Source organism: Oryx dammah, unplaced genomic scaffold (assembly GCF_014754425.2).
Source record: "Oryx dammah isolate SB20612 unplaced genomic scaffold, SCBI_Odam_1.1 HiC_scaffold_4, whole genome shotgun sequence".
NCBI classification, from domain to species: Eukaryota; Metazoa; Chordata; class Mammalia; order Artiodactyla; family Bovidae; genus Oryx; species Oryx dammah.
Genome location: NW_024070188.1, coordinates 81,121,683 through 81,139,652, shown reverse-complemented (window position 1 = coordinate 81,139,652; position 17,970 = coordinate 81,121,683). Strand labels below are relative to the sequence as shown.

General features: G+C 42.9%; 1 protein-coding gene across 1 annotated transcript in view; it reads right to left on the bottom strand.

The window, feature by feature from the left end:
* The window catches only part of SNX9 (sorting nexin 9), a 90,987-nt gene that overhangs the window by 44,373 nt on the left and 28,644 nt on the right, over window positions 1-17,970 (bottom strand). Inside the window, exons 2-4 of the mRNA XM_040238895.1 lie at window positions 8,427-8,513; window positions 3,968-4,042; window positions 2,552-2,677 (exon numbers count right to left, since the gene is read on the bottom strand). Of these exons, the coding sequence (XP_040094829.1) occupies window positions 2,552-2,677; window positions 3,968-4,042; window positions 8,427-8,513 (288 nt within the window). The remainder of the gene's footprint in view (window positions 1-2,551; window positions 2,678-3,967; window positions 4,043-8,426; window positions 8,514-17,970) is intronic.

The window sequence follows — 17,970 nt, the reverse complement described above, 5'->3', positions numbered from 1 at the left end:
CACACAGCAGGCAGACCCTTTACCAGCTGAGCCACGAGGGACACCCTCCTCTGACACACCTGCCTCCAAACAGACTCTCCTCCGGGGGAGAAGGCAACTCCAGAATCACTAGAAAAGCCCAAGAGGCATATCCCTGGAACAAAAATAGTCTTTTCTAACCAACATTCAGAGAATGAAATAATGGAAAAACCTGACAGCAACGTTCTCCAAAGCTACCAATTAACAACAGCATTTGTAAAGCACACCACAGTCCCGGCCCGTTTAGACTGTCCGTACATCCCAGACAGCTGAGACCACAGATGGGTGCTAAAAGTATTTTTACCCTATTTAAGTAAATTCAAATGCTCAGATTAATTAATTACAGTCATGTATTCTGTATTTTGTTACTCCTGGTTTCAGTTTATTTTGTCTTTGCTTTCAAAGGATCTGATTAGATTTAATGTCAGATTGGACTAGTAAAATCCAACCGTCATTAAGTTGATTATATTTTCTTTCAACCAACCTGGAAGAAAAAAATTATACTTATGCTGACCAGTTTATATTACATTTACGTAGTGAGAAATCTTCTTCATAATACAACAAAATTTGAGATTGATTTTAAATTTGTGTTTATGAGTTAAACTGCTTCAGCCGACCGTGAGCTAATGGTTGAAATAGGTCCCTGAATTAAAATATGAAAAATAGCTCTATGTTTTGTTTCCTTCACTTATTTTATGATCATCTCAATATAATTCCCCGTTATTGAAATGCTGTCCTTTACTTACTAATGCGGTTTCACCAGTGTTTTTGTATAATCAGTGAATCTCAGCTGGGCTGACTTTGCCTATCTGGCAACATTTGGAGACAGTTTTGGTGACTGCCGTGAAGGTGGTGCTGCAAGCCAGAGACGCTGCTGGTTATCACAACGAGGAAGCGTCAGGCCCCAAACATTAACGGCACCCAGGCTAAGAATCCCTGGTAAAATGTCAAGTAACGTTTAACTTTGCTTCCCTGGTGTCTCAGCGATAAAGAACCCGCCTGCCAATGTAGCAGACGCAGGAGATGTGAATTCGATCCCTGGGTGGGGACGATCCCCTGGAGGAGGAAATGGCAACCCACTCCAGTACTCTTGCCTGGAGATTCCATGGACGGAGGAGCCTGCAATCTATGGGGTAACAAAAGGGTCGGCTACAATTTAGCAACTAAACAACAAGATTTAACTACTATTTCTTCACATTTTATCTTGAGTAAACTTTAATTGGCCAACATTCTCAGGTATTATATATTAACAAAATATAAGAGAATGCTCAACTGTGGTGATAACTTCACCTCCAAATTTTAAATATCTGAGCGAGACTAATTTGTAATTCAGGATGTCCACAAAAGCTATCTTAAAATGTATAAAATCTGCAACTAACATTTAGTAACAGTACTTTGAAAAACTCTCTTAAAAGGTTAAGATATAAATATCCTATAAGCAGATAACTGTGAGATGATTATTAGCCTTTACACTATTTAAAGCCTTTTATGTAGTTAAAAATATCAAGAGATATCTCCTAAAGCCCATTCATTTCTAAAGAGGTAGGAAGCAGTAACATTTTCAGATCTGTCTTCTCAATTTTCTTGTTGACGCTGGCTCTGGATAATCATTTAGCAATAACTGAACCAGGCCAAAGTACTGGAGCTTCAGCTTCAGTATCAGCCCTTCGAAAAAATATTCAGGGTTGATTTCCTTTAGGATTGACTGGTTTGATTTCCCTGCTGTCCAAGCTCCAATACTTTGGCCACTTGATGTGAAGAACTGATTCATTAGAAAAGGCCCTGATACTGGGAAAGATTGAAGGCAGGAGGAGAAGGGGACGACAGAGGATGAGATGGTTGGATGACAGCACCAACTCGATGGACACGAGTTTGAGTAAGCTCCAGGAATTGGTGATGGACAGGGAAACCTGGTGTGCTGCAGTCCATGGGATCACAAAGAGTCATTCAGACATGACTGAGTGACTGAACTGAACTGAGTCAGGTAGTCACCTAAATTGGTCAAATTCATTAAAATTAATATTAAAATTTCAGTACATTTTTCTCAAATTATCCCGCTTTTCCAAGTTTTCTAGAAGCAGTACAATAACAGTAGCAACTACCGGATCTGCGGCTACCTTCCCGTGCGCTGCCCCTGCAAGAGGAGGGGCTCACGCCGGACGCGCAAGTCACGGGCCAAGGCCAGAGAGTCGTGTCCCGCTCCAGCCAGAGTTCTGACATTGACCCCAGAGGACCCTTTTCCTGCCTCGCCCTCGCTTGCAAGGATATTCCCAGTTTATCGGGTCTGTGTTCAACATGCCAGACTTTTACTAGCAACTCTCAATGAACACCCTGCCTTCTCACTAATAATCAACGCTATAAAAATAGTCTGCAGCAGGCTTAAGAGGCAAGGTCTTTGTTAGAACCCAGCAAAAGAATGCCACACACACACCTAACAGCTATTTTGTCCATGCTTTCAGGGAATGGCAAGAGCTTGACGCATCACCAGCTTTCACACGCGTGCTTTGTTCTGTCGAGCCAGAGTACGATTTACCTGGTTGTTGCTGTTGGCAGCCGACGCATTGGCTTGGGCTGTACTTGCTGACAGGGAGTCGAGGAAGGCTTGGTCAGCCACTGAATTTCCACAAGCAAACTGATCTTTTCCATCACTCGGCAAAATCTGAACATAAGGAAGGACCATAGTTAGTTACTTTCATAGACTATAGAGTTATTTCTGAGGTAGAATCCCTGATGGCAAGTAAGAACTATCAAAAGGTTTCTATTCTTAAAAGGTATTAGCTCAAGAACAACTGCCCTAACGATTCCTTTCTGCAAGTGTGCAGAATTCTTTAGAAAAACGCAACTAATACCAGGATCAACTTATCACATTTTTCTCATTCTTGTCAGTTTTTAGGATCCTGAATGCACGGTATACAGAGGTCAAACATAACATGAGACGCGTGGGTTGGGTTCAGGGACCTGTGAATCCTCTGATAGGGTCTGGAAAGGTGGGGTGCCTGCCCGAGCACATGTCGGCCTAGCCAAAGAGTTCATTCAGGTTTTTCCAGAAAAGATGTTCTAGAAAAACCCAAACAAACTTTCTGGCCAACCCAACATTTCAGCAATATCATCAGTATTCTCCAGAGCGCTCAAAATTCCCCACTGAACTCTCAGTCAGGACAACACCCAGCCTTCCCATTTTGCAGGCAGCGCCCAGCACACACCCTCCCAGGGCACGTGCTCTCTCTACTGGAGGGGAACCCAAGGCAACTCTGCTCCTGAGCTACACTCCAGTTTTACTCACAGGTGACCAGGCAGCCTCAGTTTCTTGCTATCACCCAGGATGAGAGAGGCAGGTTCACCATGGACCCAGGGCTCCGTTCTGCGTGACCTACGGACAGCCAGCAGGGGGCGCCGGGAGGCTGACTCAGAGAGCCCTGGTCAGCTGGGTGGGGTGTGTCCCCACAGCATCCTTGGCATTTATCACTACAGAGCTTATATCCGGCAACAGCTCACTCAAGACCCTGGGCCTTGGAGAATGGGAGAAGGAACTGACGGAGAGGCCCTAGATTAGCACAGGGAGGAGACAGTGACCTTAGAGTCTGCTGCTTAAACTCCGTGAGTCCACTCTACGGTACACAGTATGGTAGGCAGCAGCTAGGACACAGTGTCAGCAAAGGAAAAACAGAGACTTTTATTCAGAACAACTAAAAGTTGCTATCCTTGGAAGGAACTTCAGCTAAGCATTTGGAGTTACTCTTTGGCGTATAAGTCTGTAGGTAATATTTCTTCTTGGTTCTACTTCAGTGAATTTTCTACATTTTATATAATCAGCAAGTATTATTTTTACAATGGAATTTTTTTCATTAAAAATAAAGTTATCTTTCATTCTTGTCCTTTAAGTTGATAATTCGTAAAAACGCATATGACAAAGACCAGGTTTAATTAATAAACAAGAGTAAATTCTTACTTCAACATAGTCTGTTGGAACAAGCCCTCGTTCTCCTTTGCTGTTTCTTCCTTCCAGCCATCCTCCACCAACATCCTCAAAAAGGTTAAAAAGAAAAAAAAGAGTATAGTTGGAATTTCCTGCAGAAATTTGGCTCTGGGAATTGTTATCCATAAAAAAAGTAATTAACATTAACCCATTAACCTTTTCATTCCCATGGGGCTAACGCTGTTAAAAATTTCAAATTCTTAAGCTTTCTCTTTATGCCAGAAAAGGATATAATTTAAAAATGAGAAAAATCAAACTTCAACAATAATTGATCAGAGAGAAAGAAACAGAATGCCAAGATTTTGTAATTTCTTTCTGTTGACTGGTCTGTGGTAGACTACACAAATGGTTTACAGCTCCGACTGTCAAGGGACAGAATGCACCCTCATTTCCAGAACCTACGCTATCCTTTGTGACCTCTTCAGCCAACAGACTGAGGTGGAGATAACATGGGGTGAATACAAAGCCGGCCTTGAGAGGCTCTGCACACTTCAGCTCACTCTTTTTTTTCCCCCAAAAGAGCTGGTATTTGGGTTGCCAGATGATGAGAGAGACAAGGCTCCGTCTCCCTGTTGGCCTACCCAAAGCCAGCCGACCCCCAGCAGGAGAAACGCCAGACAGAGGAGGTCACGGTGGCCTGCTCTGCCCTCGGGCCCTGCTGGGTGATGCAGGCCCATGGGTGACCCCAGGTCAGGAGAACCACCCAGCTGGCTTGTGGACCCCAAGCAACAACAATCGTCTATTTGTTTAATCCACTAAGCTTTGGGACTGCCTGTTATTTAGGAAAACTAACTGACAGAACGTGGTCCACTGGAGAAGGGAGTGGCAAACCACTTCAGTATTCTTGCCTTGAGAACCCCCATGAACAGTAGGAAAAGGCAAAATGATAGGATACTGAAACAGGAACTCCCCAGGTCAGTAGGTGCCCAATATGCTACTGGAGATCAGTGGAGAAATAACTCCAGAATGAAGGGATAGAGCCAAAGAAAAAACAACACCCAGTTGTGGATGTGACTGGTGATAGAAGCAAGGTCTGATGCTGTAAAGAGCAATATTGCACAGGAACCTGGAATGTCAGGTCCATGAATCAAGGCAAATTGGAAGTGGTCAAATAGGAGATGGCAAGAGTGAATGTTCACATTCTAGGAATCAGCGAACTAAAATGGACTGGAATGGGTGAATTTAACTCAGATGACCATTGTATCTACTATTGACGGCAGGAATCCCTTAGAAGAAATGGAGTAGCCATCATGGTCAACAAAAGAGTCCGAAATGCAGTACTGGGATGCAATCTCAAAAACGACAGAATGATCTCTGTTCGTTTCCAAGGCAAACCATTCAGTATCACAGTAATCCAAGTCTATGCCCCAACCAGTAATGCTGAAGAAGCTGAAGTTGAAAGGTTCTATGAAGACCTACAAGACCTTTTAGAACTAACACCCAAAAAAGATGTCCTTTTCATTATAGGGGACTGGAATGCAAAAGTAGGAAGTCAAGAAACACCTGGAGTAACAGGCAAATTTGGCCTTGGAATGCGGAATGAAGCATGGCAAAGACTAATAGACTTTTGCCAAGAAAATACACTGGTTATAGCAAACACCCTTTTCCAACAACACAAGAGAAGACTCTACACATGGACATCACCAGATGGTCAACACCAAAATCAGACTGATTATATTCTTTGCAGCCAAAGATGGAGAAGCTCTATACAGTCAACAAAAACAAGACCAGGAGCTGACTGTGGCTCAGATCATGAACTTCTTATGGCCAAATTCAGACTGAAATTGAAGAAAGTAAGGAAAACCACTAGACTATTCAGGTATGACCTAAATCAAATCCCTTATGATTATACAGTAGAAGTGAGAAATAGATTTAAAGGACTAGATTGGATAGATAGAGTGCCTGATGAACTATGGAATGAGGTTCGTGACACTGTACAGGAGACAGGGATCAAGACCATCCCCATGGAAAAGAAATGCAAAAAAGCAAAATGGCTGTCTGGGAAGGCCTTATAAATAGCTGTGCAAAGAAGAGAAGCAAAAAGCAAAGGAGAAAAGGAAAGATATAAGTATCTGAATGCAGAGTTCCAAAGAATAGCAAGAAGAGATAAAAAAGCCTTCCTCAGCAATCAATGCAAAGAAATAGAGGAAAACAACAGAATGGGAAAGACTAGAGATCTCTTCAAGAAAATTAGAGATACCAAGGGAACATTTCATGCAAAGATGGGCTCGATAAAGGACAGAAATGGTATGGACCTAACAGAAGCAGAAGATATTAAGAAGAGGTGGCAAGAATACACGGAAGAACTGTACAAAAAAGATCTTCATGACCAAGATAATCACGATGGTGTGATCACTCACCTAGAGCCAGACATCCTGGAATGTGAAGTCAAGTGGGCCTTAGAAATCATCACTACGAACAACGCTAGTGGAGGTGATGGAATTCCAGTTGAGCTATTTCAAATCCTAAAAGATAACGCTGTGAAAGTGCTGCACGCAATATGCCAGCAAATTTGGAAAACTCCACAGTGGCCACAGGACTGGAAAAGGTCAGTTTTCATTCCAATCCCAAAGAAAGGCAATGCCAAAGAATGCTCAAACTACCACACAATTGCACTCATCTCACACGCTAGTAAAGTAATGCTCAAAATTCTCCAAGCCAGGCTTCAGCAATACGTGATCCGTGAACTTCCAGATGTTCAAGCTGGTTTTAGAAAACGCAGAGGAACCAGAGATCAAATTGCCAACATCCACTGGATCATCGAAAAAGCAAGAGAGTTTCAGAAAAACATCTATTTCTGCTTTCTTGACTATGCCAAAGCCTTTGACTGTGTGGATCACAATAAACTGTGGAAAATTCTTCAAGAGATGAGAATACCAGACCTCCTGACCTGCCTCTTGAGAAATCTATATGCAGGTCAGGAAGCAACAGTTAGAACTAGACATGGAGCAACAGACTGGTTCCAAATAGGAAAAGGAGTACATCAAGGCTGTATATTGTCACCCTGCTTATTTAACTTATATGCAGAGTACATCATGAGAAACGCTGGGCTGGAAGAAGCACAAGCTGGAATCAAGATTGCCGGGAGAAATATCAATAACCTCAGATATGCAGATGACACCACCCTTAGGGCAGAAAGTGAAGAGGAACTAAAAAGCCTCTTGATGAAAGTGAAAGAGGAGAGTGAAAAAGTTGGCTTAAAGCTCAACATTCAGAAAATGAAGATCATGGCATCCGGTCCCATCACTTCATGGGAAATAGATGGGGAAATAGTGGAAACAGTGTCAGACTTTATTTTGGGGGGCTCCAAAATCACTGCAGATGGTGATTGCAGCGATGAAATTAAAAGACGCTTACTCCTTGGAAGGAAAGTTTTGACCAACCTAGATAGCATATTCAAAAGCAGAGACATTACTTTGCCAACAAAGGTCCATCTAGTCAAGGCTATTGTTTTTCCAGTGGTCATGTATGGATGTGAGAGTTGGACTGTGAAGAAGGCTGTGCCGAAGGATTGATGCTTTTGAACTGTGGTGTTGGAGAAGACTCTTGAGAGTCCCTTGGACTGCAAGGAGATCCAACCAGTCCATTCTGAAGGAGATCAGCCCTGGGATTTCTTTGGAGGGAATGATGCTGAAGCTGAAACTCCAGTACTTTGGCCACCTGATGGGAAGAGTTGACTCATTGGAAAAGACTCTGATGCTGGGAGGCATTGGGGGCAGGAGAAGGGGATGACCGAGGATGAGATGGCTGGATGGCATCACGGACTCGATGGACTTGAGTCTGAGTGAACTCCGGGAGTTGGTGATGGACAGGGAGGCCTGGCATGCTGCAATTCATGGGGTCGCAAAGAGTCGGACACGAGTGAGCAACTGAACTGAACTGAACTGGCCCAACCTTCCCGAGTGCTCCTAGATAAATAATGTTAATAAACTAAACAGTAATGTACTCTATGCCAGGAGTCCCAATTTTTAATGTTACCTTTGAAAAACCCTACTGCTTCCCTTTAAAATAATACAGGCTATCTTAAATTCATAAACCATACCCTAATTAGTTAACATCTACCTGAATCTAGATAACATATTCTTTAAAAAAGTCATTTTAAATGACTTTGTCCATTTCTTGACCACAACAGCAATTTAAATACTACTTTACCAAGAAACTAACAGTGCTTCTTCATTAAGAAAAAAGACAGTAAATATAACCTTTCATGTCTTCTACGATTAAAAATAGAGCCTATTTACTTATACACACCTGGCACACTGTATAAAACTACATATATTTTTTTCTAACCAGCAATTCTTTTTTTAACCATCAGTACTGCACAAGCAACAGGAAAGGAATTCATGTGGGTTTGAAAGATCAGCCTGTTTAAAAAATAAAATCTTAAGCATAAATCCTTAAGAGACCAATTTAAACGTAACAGTTCTCTTACCGGATTTGTAATTGTGATGATTTCGCCTTCATTAACCGTCAGTTCATTATTTCCAGGTTCAGCAGAAAAATCATACATAACCCGAGCCTATTGGAAGTAAAGAGAAAAAAAGGAAGTTACAAATGTAAACGTAACAGTAAAAAAAAGAAAAAAAGAACCACCTATACCGCTCACTTTGTGAACAACATGTCATGACCGCGGTTGCAGTTGTTTTGGAACAAAGGAAGACGTCAGATCAAAATGATTCATCAGCGCTGTTTGTGAGGAAGAATGACACCAAGAGAGAGACCCCTGCTCTGCTCTGGGAAGATGGAGGTTTCTGGTTGCCTCCCACACGGTACTTAGAGATCGGGCCCTGAAGAACTCAGAATAAACCCATTTCAGCAAGGGGGAAAAGAGCACGCGTGGCCTTCCTGGCAGGAGGCAAGAAGTGGAAATACAGACACTGTTCACTGTGGGCACACGGATTCTCAGGGACTGAGGGACCTCCATGGAAGTATGTACACACATGAGATGCACAGTCTTTAGATGAGACTCCTGCTATTAAAACCCTCACTGTTCTTTACCTAGGGTAAATTTTGATGGTGCAGCAACCCTAGCCAACTAAAAACACAGAAATCTGAGCTATGTGCAAGATACATTTATACTCTTCTACTAGAATACTTCCCACTAAGAAGAAGAAAGTGTTAGTTGCTCAGTCGTGTCCGACTCTCTGCAACCCCATGGACTCCAGCCCACCTGGTTTTTCTGTCCATGGGATTCTCCAGGCAAGAATACTGGAGTGGGTAGCCACGCCCTTCTCCAGGGGATCTTCCCGATCCAGGGATGGAACCCAGGTCTCCTGCACTGCAGGTGGATGCTTTACCATCTGAGCCATATGAAGACTTACTAGGGCTCTGGTATACTTGGGACAGGGAACCTGAGCAGTTGTGATTTTCAAAATTTTTCTTGCCATGGAATCTGAATCTCATAGAAAATAGGCTAAAGGGAAGCTGTTCTGGTTGATGTGAGGTGGGGCTGCTCTTTCAGGCCCTTCCTCAAGCAGATGCTTGAGGCACCAACCCTGAGATGTGGGTTCCTTGGAATAACTAACTGCCATGCACGTATTCCAAGAGAGACAACCACCGCTGTAAAAAATACATATACTTTTATAATATGTTATGTGCATTTAATCCATCTCAAATTCTAAATAATTGTCTTTTCATGGACTGTCTTATAGAAGGAAGTCCATCATACAAATTGAGACCACATGTACCTAGGAAATGTGGTTTGTTTTAAACTTATCCTGGTGCTTCCCGGTGGCTCAGCGGTAAAGAATCCACCTGCCAAAGCAGAAGAGGTGGGTTCGCTCCCTGCTCGAGGATCCACATGCCGCGGAGCAACTAAGCCCGTGTGCACAACTGCTGAGCCTGTGCTCTAGAGCCGTGAGCAGCAGCTGCCGGAGGCCCTGTGCCTGGAGCCCGAGCACCATGACAAGAGAAGCCGCCACAAGGAGAAGCCTGCACACCGCAACCAAGAGTGGCCCTCGCTTTCCGCAACCACAGAAAGCCCATGCGGCAATGAAGACCAAACAATGAATATAAGTAAATAAACAGAATTATATATATAAAAAAGTAATTGTCCTAAGAGGCAAAGCGACGTCTGCCTACAGGGTTCATCAACCAGGACTAGCGGGCCTACACTCCTTTAACATGCGTTTGCTGCACACCGACCCCACGGTGAGAACTGCGCTGGCCAGTGCTTCCTCCACACCTGCTTAAGGATGCCTGAAATGCTTCTAACAGGGGCCAAGGACTCACATCCAGTGGCAAAAGATTAGGGGAAAAGACCCCAAATTCTAATTTACTTTGAAATATGTCAAAAATAATAAGATGAACTGCTGGAGGAAAGCAATAAAGCAGGTACAGTAAGTAAACTTATTTACGGAATCTTGATAGGAGGTTCATGGTGTCCAATGGAAAATGAGTTCAACTTTTCTACATGCTTGAAATTTTTCATAATAAAATGTTGGAAAGAAACGAACAGTAGTGCACGGCATCAGATCCTTTACTTTTACACACTGGGAAGGGGGACTGAGAGCCAGGCTCGGGCAGAGTAAGAATTCTGCAAGCGCCACCGTTTTCCTGAGGTAACTATGGGGACAGCAACCCTGGGCTGAGGTATGTTCCTCACACAGCTGTAAAAGGAGATAGAATTCAGCTTGTCCCATTGGGGACTAAAACATGTTTTTATAAACATGTCAAACCAACCTCAATCCCTCACACAATGAGGACAGATAGGAGATAAAGGCCTGAGGAGGGAGGAGGGGCTCCCCAGGCCAGGACGCACCCCCAGGACAAGAGCCAGATGAGGAACCTACTGTTTTGATCCTGCTCCTTGAGGATCTGTTAATGATTTTTTTGATCCACTTAAATCCAACCAACCCTCAGATACAGAATAGCAAAAGCCTCTCGTTTACTAAACTTAACAACTTGGTGAAACAGAATGTGAAACAAGTCAAAAATAAAAAAATGGAAACTCCCCTACACATTTAAATATTACTGAACATCTATCCACGGAAAATGTCTATAAACACTGTAGGTTTATTTTAAACATTGACTTAGGACTTTTTTTTTTAAACGTAGAGATGCTAAAGAATTATAACTAAGACTAACTTTGGGGAAGATTTAAAAAGTATATCCCCAAATGAGCGTAAATGTCAACAGGAAAAAAAAAAAAAAGCCACTGAGCAGAGAAGAGCAGCTCGGCAGCTCCAGGTGAGCAGGCTTAGCGCAGACTGGCAGCCCACCAACAGCCACTCCTCTCCGGTCTCATCGCGGCCTCCGGGTTGCCTCACCTTCCCACCTCCCCCCGCCCCCCGCCACTACAGGGTCTACTCGAGCAAAGATGCTGACCTCGACCTCAGCTGCCAAGCCGCCGACTACTGGTCGTTGAAAGAAAAGGTTGTTTTTCTCACTCCCTTTTCCAGTAGTTAGGATGGGCTTCCCTGGTGGTTCAGAGGTTAAAGCAAAGTCTGCCTCCAATGCGGGAGACCTGGGTTCGATCCCTGGCTCGGGAAGATCCCCTGGAGAAGGAAATGGCAACCCACTCCAGTATTCTTGCCTGGAGAATCCCATGGACGGAGGAGCCTGGTAGGCTACAGTCCGCGGGGTCGCAAAGAGTCGGACACGACTGAGCGACTTCACCTTACCTTACCTTTCCAGTAGTAGCTGTTCTTTAAGAAACAGCTTGAAGCATTTCAAGGGCTAAATTTCCACAGTCCTGGTCAGTCAGAATTGGTGGCAGCCATTGAGAATGGCTCCAAAATTAATTTTCTTCTGTAAATTTTTTTAAGAATAGACTACCAGTAAAATTGATACATGCTTTTAAAAATGTTTTTCCGCAAATGGGTTGAGGTGTGTTCTCCTGAAACATGACACACTTGGGGGAGATTTCTAACTGGCCAACTGGACAAGCACTGGGGCTTGAGAAACCTCCAAGACAAAGAGAAATGGAAACATAAATTCATTGCGTAGGAATATGTTTCCAAGAAACGAACAGAATGATCTTAAGTCTCCGTGTAACAAAAGGCAATTATACAATCACAAGTAGGAAGAACTCCTTTGTAATACTTACACTGAACCAATCAAACTGTACCATCCACTGCTGTGTCACTCCGCCCAGCCTCCACTCCACTCATGCACGATTCTGGAAATACTTGGACCTAAGGGAATCCTAAGGCCATGTTGTGACCAAGCTGCTGGAGGCTGGGATGACTCTAAGAGACTTTCTACCCAGACTCGCCCAGATCAAAGCTTCTTTATGTGGTGTATAGAACAATCAGATGAAAGCGTCTGAACAGTTCTTGGATGTGGTGGCATCAAACTAGCCGTATCACACACAGCATCACTATTACCCCAATCACTAATACATAAAACATGAGCTACCAGGGAAAGAACTTTGCAATTCACATCAAAAGGTTTAAAGAGCATCTAGAACTCAAGAAAAAGACTGGCAACCCGCTGGAAAAATGGGCAGAGAAACACGGTTCACAGAAAAAAAAGGTCCTTATACTATTTATGTGTGGGAAAAAAAATGCTCAATTCCACACATAAAGGAAGACAAGTTAATCCGGCAGATGTAGCCAGATTTCCCGTTGTTGGGGACTGTACTATTTAAACCTCTGCCAGCAATATGAAAGAAATGGTTCTCCCCAGCTTCACAAACAGAATCAATCACCCAATCTTTGTATTTCTACTCAGCTGATAAGTGAGAAATTTTGCCTCAAAACCGTTTGCAAGATCCATTTACCTTTAGATCCAGAAGTCTCATTTTGAGAATCCATTCTCAGCCTGCATGTGTACCAAGTCATTTAGGGCAGCACTGTTTGCAATATGAAAAGACTGCAGGCCACCCTAGTAGCTACTAACAGGGAACTCGTTACATAAACCATGGTATACCATCCCAAGAAAATATGCAGCGATGAAAGAATGGGAACCATCTCTATGTACTGACATGAACTACTGTTCATTAACTGAGGAGAGCTAGCTAGCTGCACAACAGGGCATGTAGTATGCTACTTTTTTCATAGGCAGAGGAATACTTATATTTGTCAGTACTTCCATAAAGAAGCACTAGATAATTAAAAGAAATTCTTTTAATATTGATTGCCTACAGAGATGGGAGAGGAAAATTAGTGGATAAGAATAGTATGATTTCTCAGTTTATTTCTTATCATTTTAACTGTGTACACGTATCACCTGCCCAAGAATTCTAAATGAAGATGGGGGGTGGCGGCACGACATCATTTATAGAATCAGCAAAAGATAAACTCGTTAGGAATAAAGTAAGGAGATGTGTAAGGGAAAACTTTACAATATTCCTGAAAGACACAGAAAATGGGAAAAACTGAGGAGTGTGGCACATTGTTTGTAAAAATAAATCTTCCCATCCCTATCTGAATACCCTGTGCAAGGTGACTTTGCCACTCCTCCCAGTATGAAGTGAAGGCTGTTTTTCCACCTCTTGACTCTGGACTTGTTCATGTGCTTCTTTGGCTGACAGGGTAACAGCAACTGTGATACAAGCAAACGGCATGAAGCCGTTTGGGTGGGGCCTGCCCTCCCGGTTGCCAGGATCTCCTCCCTGACCACATGAGCCTCTGCAGAAGAGGGACCACCGTCCCACCCCAGCCATCCCAGCCGCACAAGGTGAGACTCCGGCACGTGGACGAGGCCACCCACGGCCATCGAGGCCTGGGCAGGCTTTTCAGACCACAAGAACCACTCACAGCCAACCTGCAGAGGTACAGGGAATAACATGCTGTCTTAACTCATTAAGTTTACAGAAAACCATGAAAAGCACCAAAGGACATCTTAGGTGAATTTTTAAAATAATCTTGCAGTGGAGGAGGACTTCAAGTACGGAACAGAAATCCTGAAGAGAGAAAAATTTCTCTTCTCCCAAAATAACACATACCTACTTTGCCTGGCAAAAGCCATTATCAACAAGATTAAAAAAAAAAAAAAGACAAGACAAGAAAAAACCTGACTTTTATCACAGACTAAAGGTTGGCTCTCCAACGCTATGAAGGCTAACTACGAGTCAGTAAGAAATAAAAGGCTTTCAAAAATGTAAAACCTCACTTATAAAACTAAACAAATATTATTTTTCCACTATCGACTGGCAAAACAAAACAAAAACCTTTGATCAGAACATTGTGTGGGTGAGGGTGTAGGGGCAGAGAAAGAGGAGTTACGTAGAGCTGCTGGCAGTGAGAGGCAGCCTATCAAAATCCAACTCAGCCTCCAGGAAGTCTTCCTCCAGAAATATTCACACAATTTGCAAACGGTTATTAACTGCAGCTCTGTTTACAGGAGCAAAGGACCAGGCCAGCCTGAAAGTAGGGATTGGTTAGTCAAGTAGGGCCCTGCCATGGAAGGGAATATCAAGTGCTCCAGGCAAAAAAAAAAAAAAGAGGGCTTGCTTATTTTTTCACACGTGGAATCATCTCTAAAGTATATGTATTAAATGAGAAAATAAAGCAAAGTACACCATTGTGTCAAGAAAAAAAAAAAGAAAGAAAACGCATCTGCTAATCTCTGTAAAGACATATACAAGTAACATTGCCTCTAAGAGTAGATAGCTGGCTGAAGGATGAATAGGAGAGAAATTTTCAGTGTTATTTTTATGTAACGTTTTAAGTGTTGTTTTTTTTTTTTTTAATATGAACTTACTGTTCAGTCAAAAAAATTATAAATCAGAAGCACTGTCTTATACCACTAACCCAGGAAGCTCAGAATCTTGCTGAAACTACCACAGTCTATTCGAGAATGTTTCCCCAGGTATGACAAAACACAAAATGCTCCAAAGTTTAACTCACACAATGACTGGAAGGCAATCAGAATCCATATTAAAGTCTACACATTCCTGCAGTTCTCATTCTGTGTGCTGCTATTTCTGTGTGTGTGTGTGTATGTATATGTAAAAAGCTACTTTTACAACAACAACAAAAGCAATATAATGAAGCTAAAATAGGAAAAGTTAGAAAGTGCTCCTCTTCACCCCAAAGGGCACAAGTGCTAATAGATTTGAAAGTACCCTTCAGAATGGTCTGCATTTGACAAGCATGTGCACGCGTGCACTCACGCACACACACATGCATACACACACCCAATCAGAACCATGACACCTGTGCGTCTCTGCATTTCATGTTTTATCTAGTCTTCGGACTCTTCATATCAGCACATCTACCCTGCTCTTTATCTGAGTTGCAAGGCTACTAATCACCACTCAACCTTCAGGGCCCTTCTTATCTGTGGCTAAGAAAAAACTGTACCCCACTCCAAATTCAAATAGCTTTACTGTGTTTCCTGGTTATAAAATGACATGTGCATTATAGAAAAAAAAAGACAAAAGTTTACCAGCAAACAGTACCCCAAGTCTCAAACTTCAGAGACAGTAAGCAGAAAACATATACGTTCCCAGTAACAGTGGTCTGTCCACACCACCCCTGCCCCCCAGCGTGTCTTGACAATATTTTTCATTTCTCCCCACAAAAGGGGGGTGAACTGTAATTACTGGCAACGTAGTTATTATGAGCTGGCTTCAGAGCCAGACCACGAGTCCAACGGCCCATTCTACTGTTTCAACAGCCTTGTAAACTTGGCTGAATTCCTCAAAGTCTCCGGCTCAAATTCCTCAAGAATGCAAGAAGGCCAACAGTTTGTGCCTCGTGACACAAATGATCAGGGAAGTACTGGATGTAAGGTGCTTGGAACAGTGACTGGCATAAAGGGCTCAGTTAACGTTAGCTATCATGACCTCCAGTGCTCTTCCCGAGTGTTATACATACATTCTGCGTGTGCTACAAAAACTTGCTGCCACACAAGGGAAACAGCCAGTGCCACGTTACTGACTCGCACAAAAAGTAGTTCTAGAGTCTGTTACTTCACCTGATTGAAGGAGAACCAGACCACCTGAGAGGTCAACCAGAAAGAGGCCCCCACCCCCACCTCGTGTAGTTTGTGTACGAAGGTAAGGGGTAACCCAGCAAGGCTGATGGTGGTCCACAGGGAATTCCTCAACCCCGATCATTTGAAACAATATTAGAATGATGAAAATTAATCAGACCAATTTTAAAATAAAAAGAAATCAAGTTTCTCTGTAAACAATCACTTGATTTTTTTTTAATGTATGTATACAAAGATTATTGGAGGTTATTCCCAAGTGCAACAGCAAAAAAAAAAACAAAATACCAAGCAGAAGCGATAACCAAACGCATGAAGAGCCTCAGTAAAGAAAGCCTTTTCAATAAATCACACTGTGTTCCTGAGAACAAAGGTAGAACACCATAGAGATGCCTAGCTGTAAATATAATGTCATTTCATCTAAAATTCCCAAAAGATTTCTTTTTGAGAAACTGTGAATGAACTTGTCCCAAAGTACTCTGCTCACTTTAAAAGGGGTACCTGAAACATAGCATGACTTGAAAAACCAAAAATGAGCAAACTTTACCTTTAGCACTTTAAGGCCACGAACAAAAATCAACAGCCAGAGATCATATGTTCAAGACTTTTAACATTTTCATCCAGCTCTATTATAAACTCAGCCTAGTTTCCAAAACAGCACAAAGTACCTAGGTTGAAAGACTGTCCCTTAAAACAAGTTCCTGCTTCAGCTGTTAGTCTCTTTTGTCTTAATGCTAGTGATCACCAGCAAGGCCACTGAGCCCTGTACTACACTGATTATTCTGTACTGAATACCCAACAACCCCATTTAGGAAAAAAAAAAAAATCTCTTAAAAGTTAAGAGAAATAAGTCCTCACAAAGGACTCTATCAAAATATTCTATCATACTCAGTGCTTCAAATTCCTTACAAGGACTGAAATTTCCCCTAATTCCATATTTCTTTCAAATGCAGAGCGGGTCAGAGCGCTGAGTGCTGGGGAAAGCACAGCAAAGGGCGCCCGAGCTGTGGTGCAGCTTCTCTGCTGTCTGGAGGTTTCATGGATCAACTGTGAAACACCACCCACACGCGAAATCACAAAAAAAATAAACTTGTCCCCTAGAACATCATCATTTTTCTGACAGAACCCGAATCAACCCAAGGCCTTTTAGGATAAAGCTACTAAAAGGAGAGACTAAAAAAACTACAGTATAGACCAAGTAAAATTAAAAAAAAAAAAAGGAAAACTAGAACATAAAGTGAATAACTGATACATCAAAATCTAGTAGTGAAAACAACTAATCAAGGAAACTCCCTGGAGGCCCAGTGGTTAGGACTCTGCTCTTTCACTGCCAATGGCCTGGGGTTCGATCCCTGGGAGGGGAACTAAGATCCCATAAGCCTCACAGCAGGGCCAAGAAAAAAAGAAAATCAACCAATCAACAAAGAAGTAACTGGTATTAGATTTGCTCTGTTACCACATACTGACAAAAACAGCTAGAAAACTGGACAAAGTATACAAAGTAACAGTTTCCAGAGACTCCCAAAAGGACAGCACAGGAAAGGAAACTCGGAGAGAAAGGAGAGGAGAGATGAGCCCTGTGAAGGCTCTGGCTTTCTGACAGGCGGCACTTTCTGACCAAGTGCTGGGAGAAGCCAAGAGCCCCAGGCAGGAAGCACAGGTCCTGTGAAGTTGACAAGACAGAGACGAAAATTCCAGGAGGCTAAGGCAGCTAGTCAAGGCTATGGTTTTTCCAGTGGTCATGTATGGATGTGAGAGTTGGACTATGAAGAAGGCTGAGCGCCGAAGAATTGATGCTTTTGAACTGTGGTGTTGGAGAAGACTCTTGAGAGTCCCTTGGACTGCAAGGAGATCCAACCAGTCCATTCTGAAGGAGATCAGCCCTGGGATTTCTTTGGAAGGAATGATGCTAAAGCTGTAACTCCAGTACTTTGGCCACCTCATGAGAAGAGTTGACTCATTGGAAAAGACTCTGATGCTGGGAGGGATTGGGGGCAGGAGGAGAAGGGGACGACCGAGGATGAGATGGCTGGATGGCATCACTAACTCGATGGACGCGACTCAGAGTGAACTCTGGGAGTTGGTGATGGACAGGG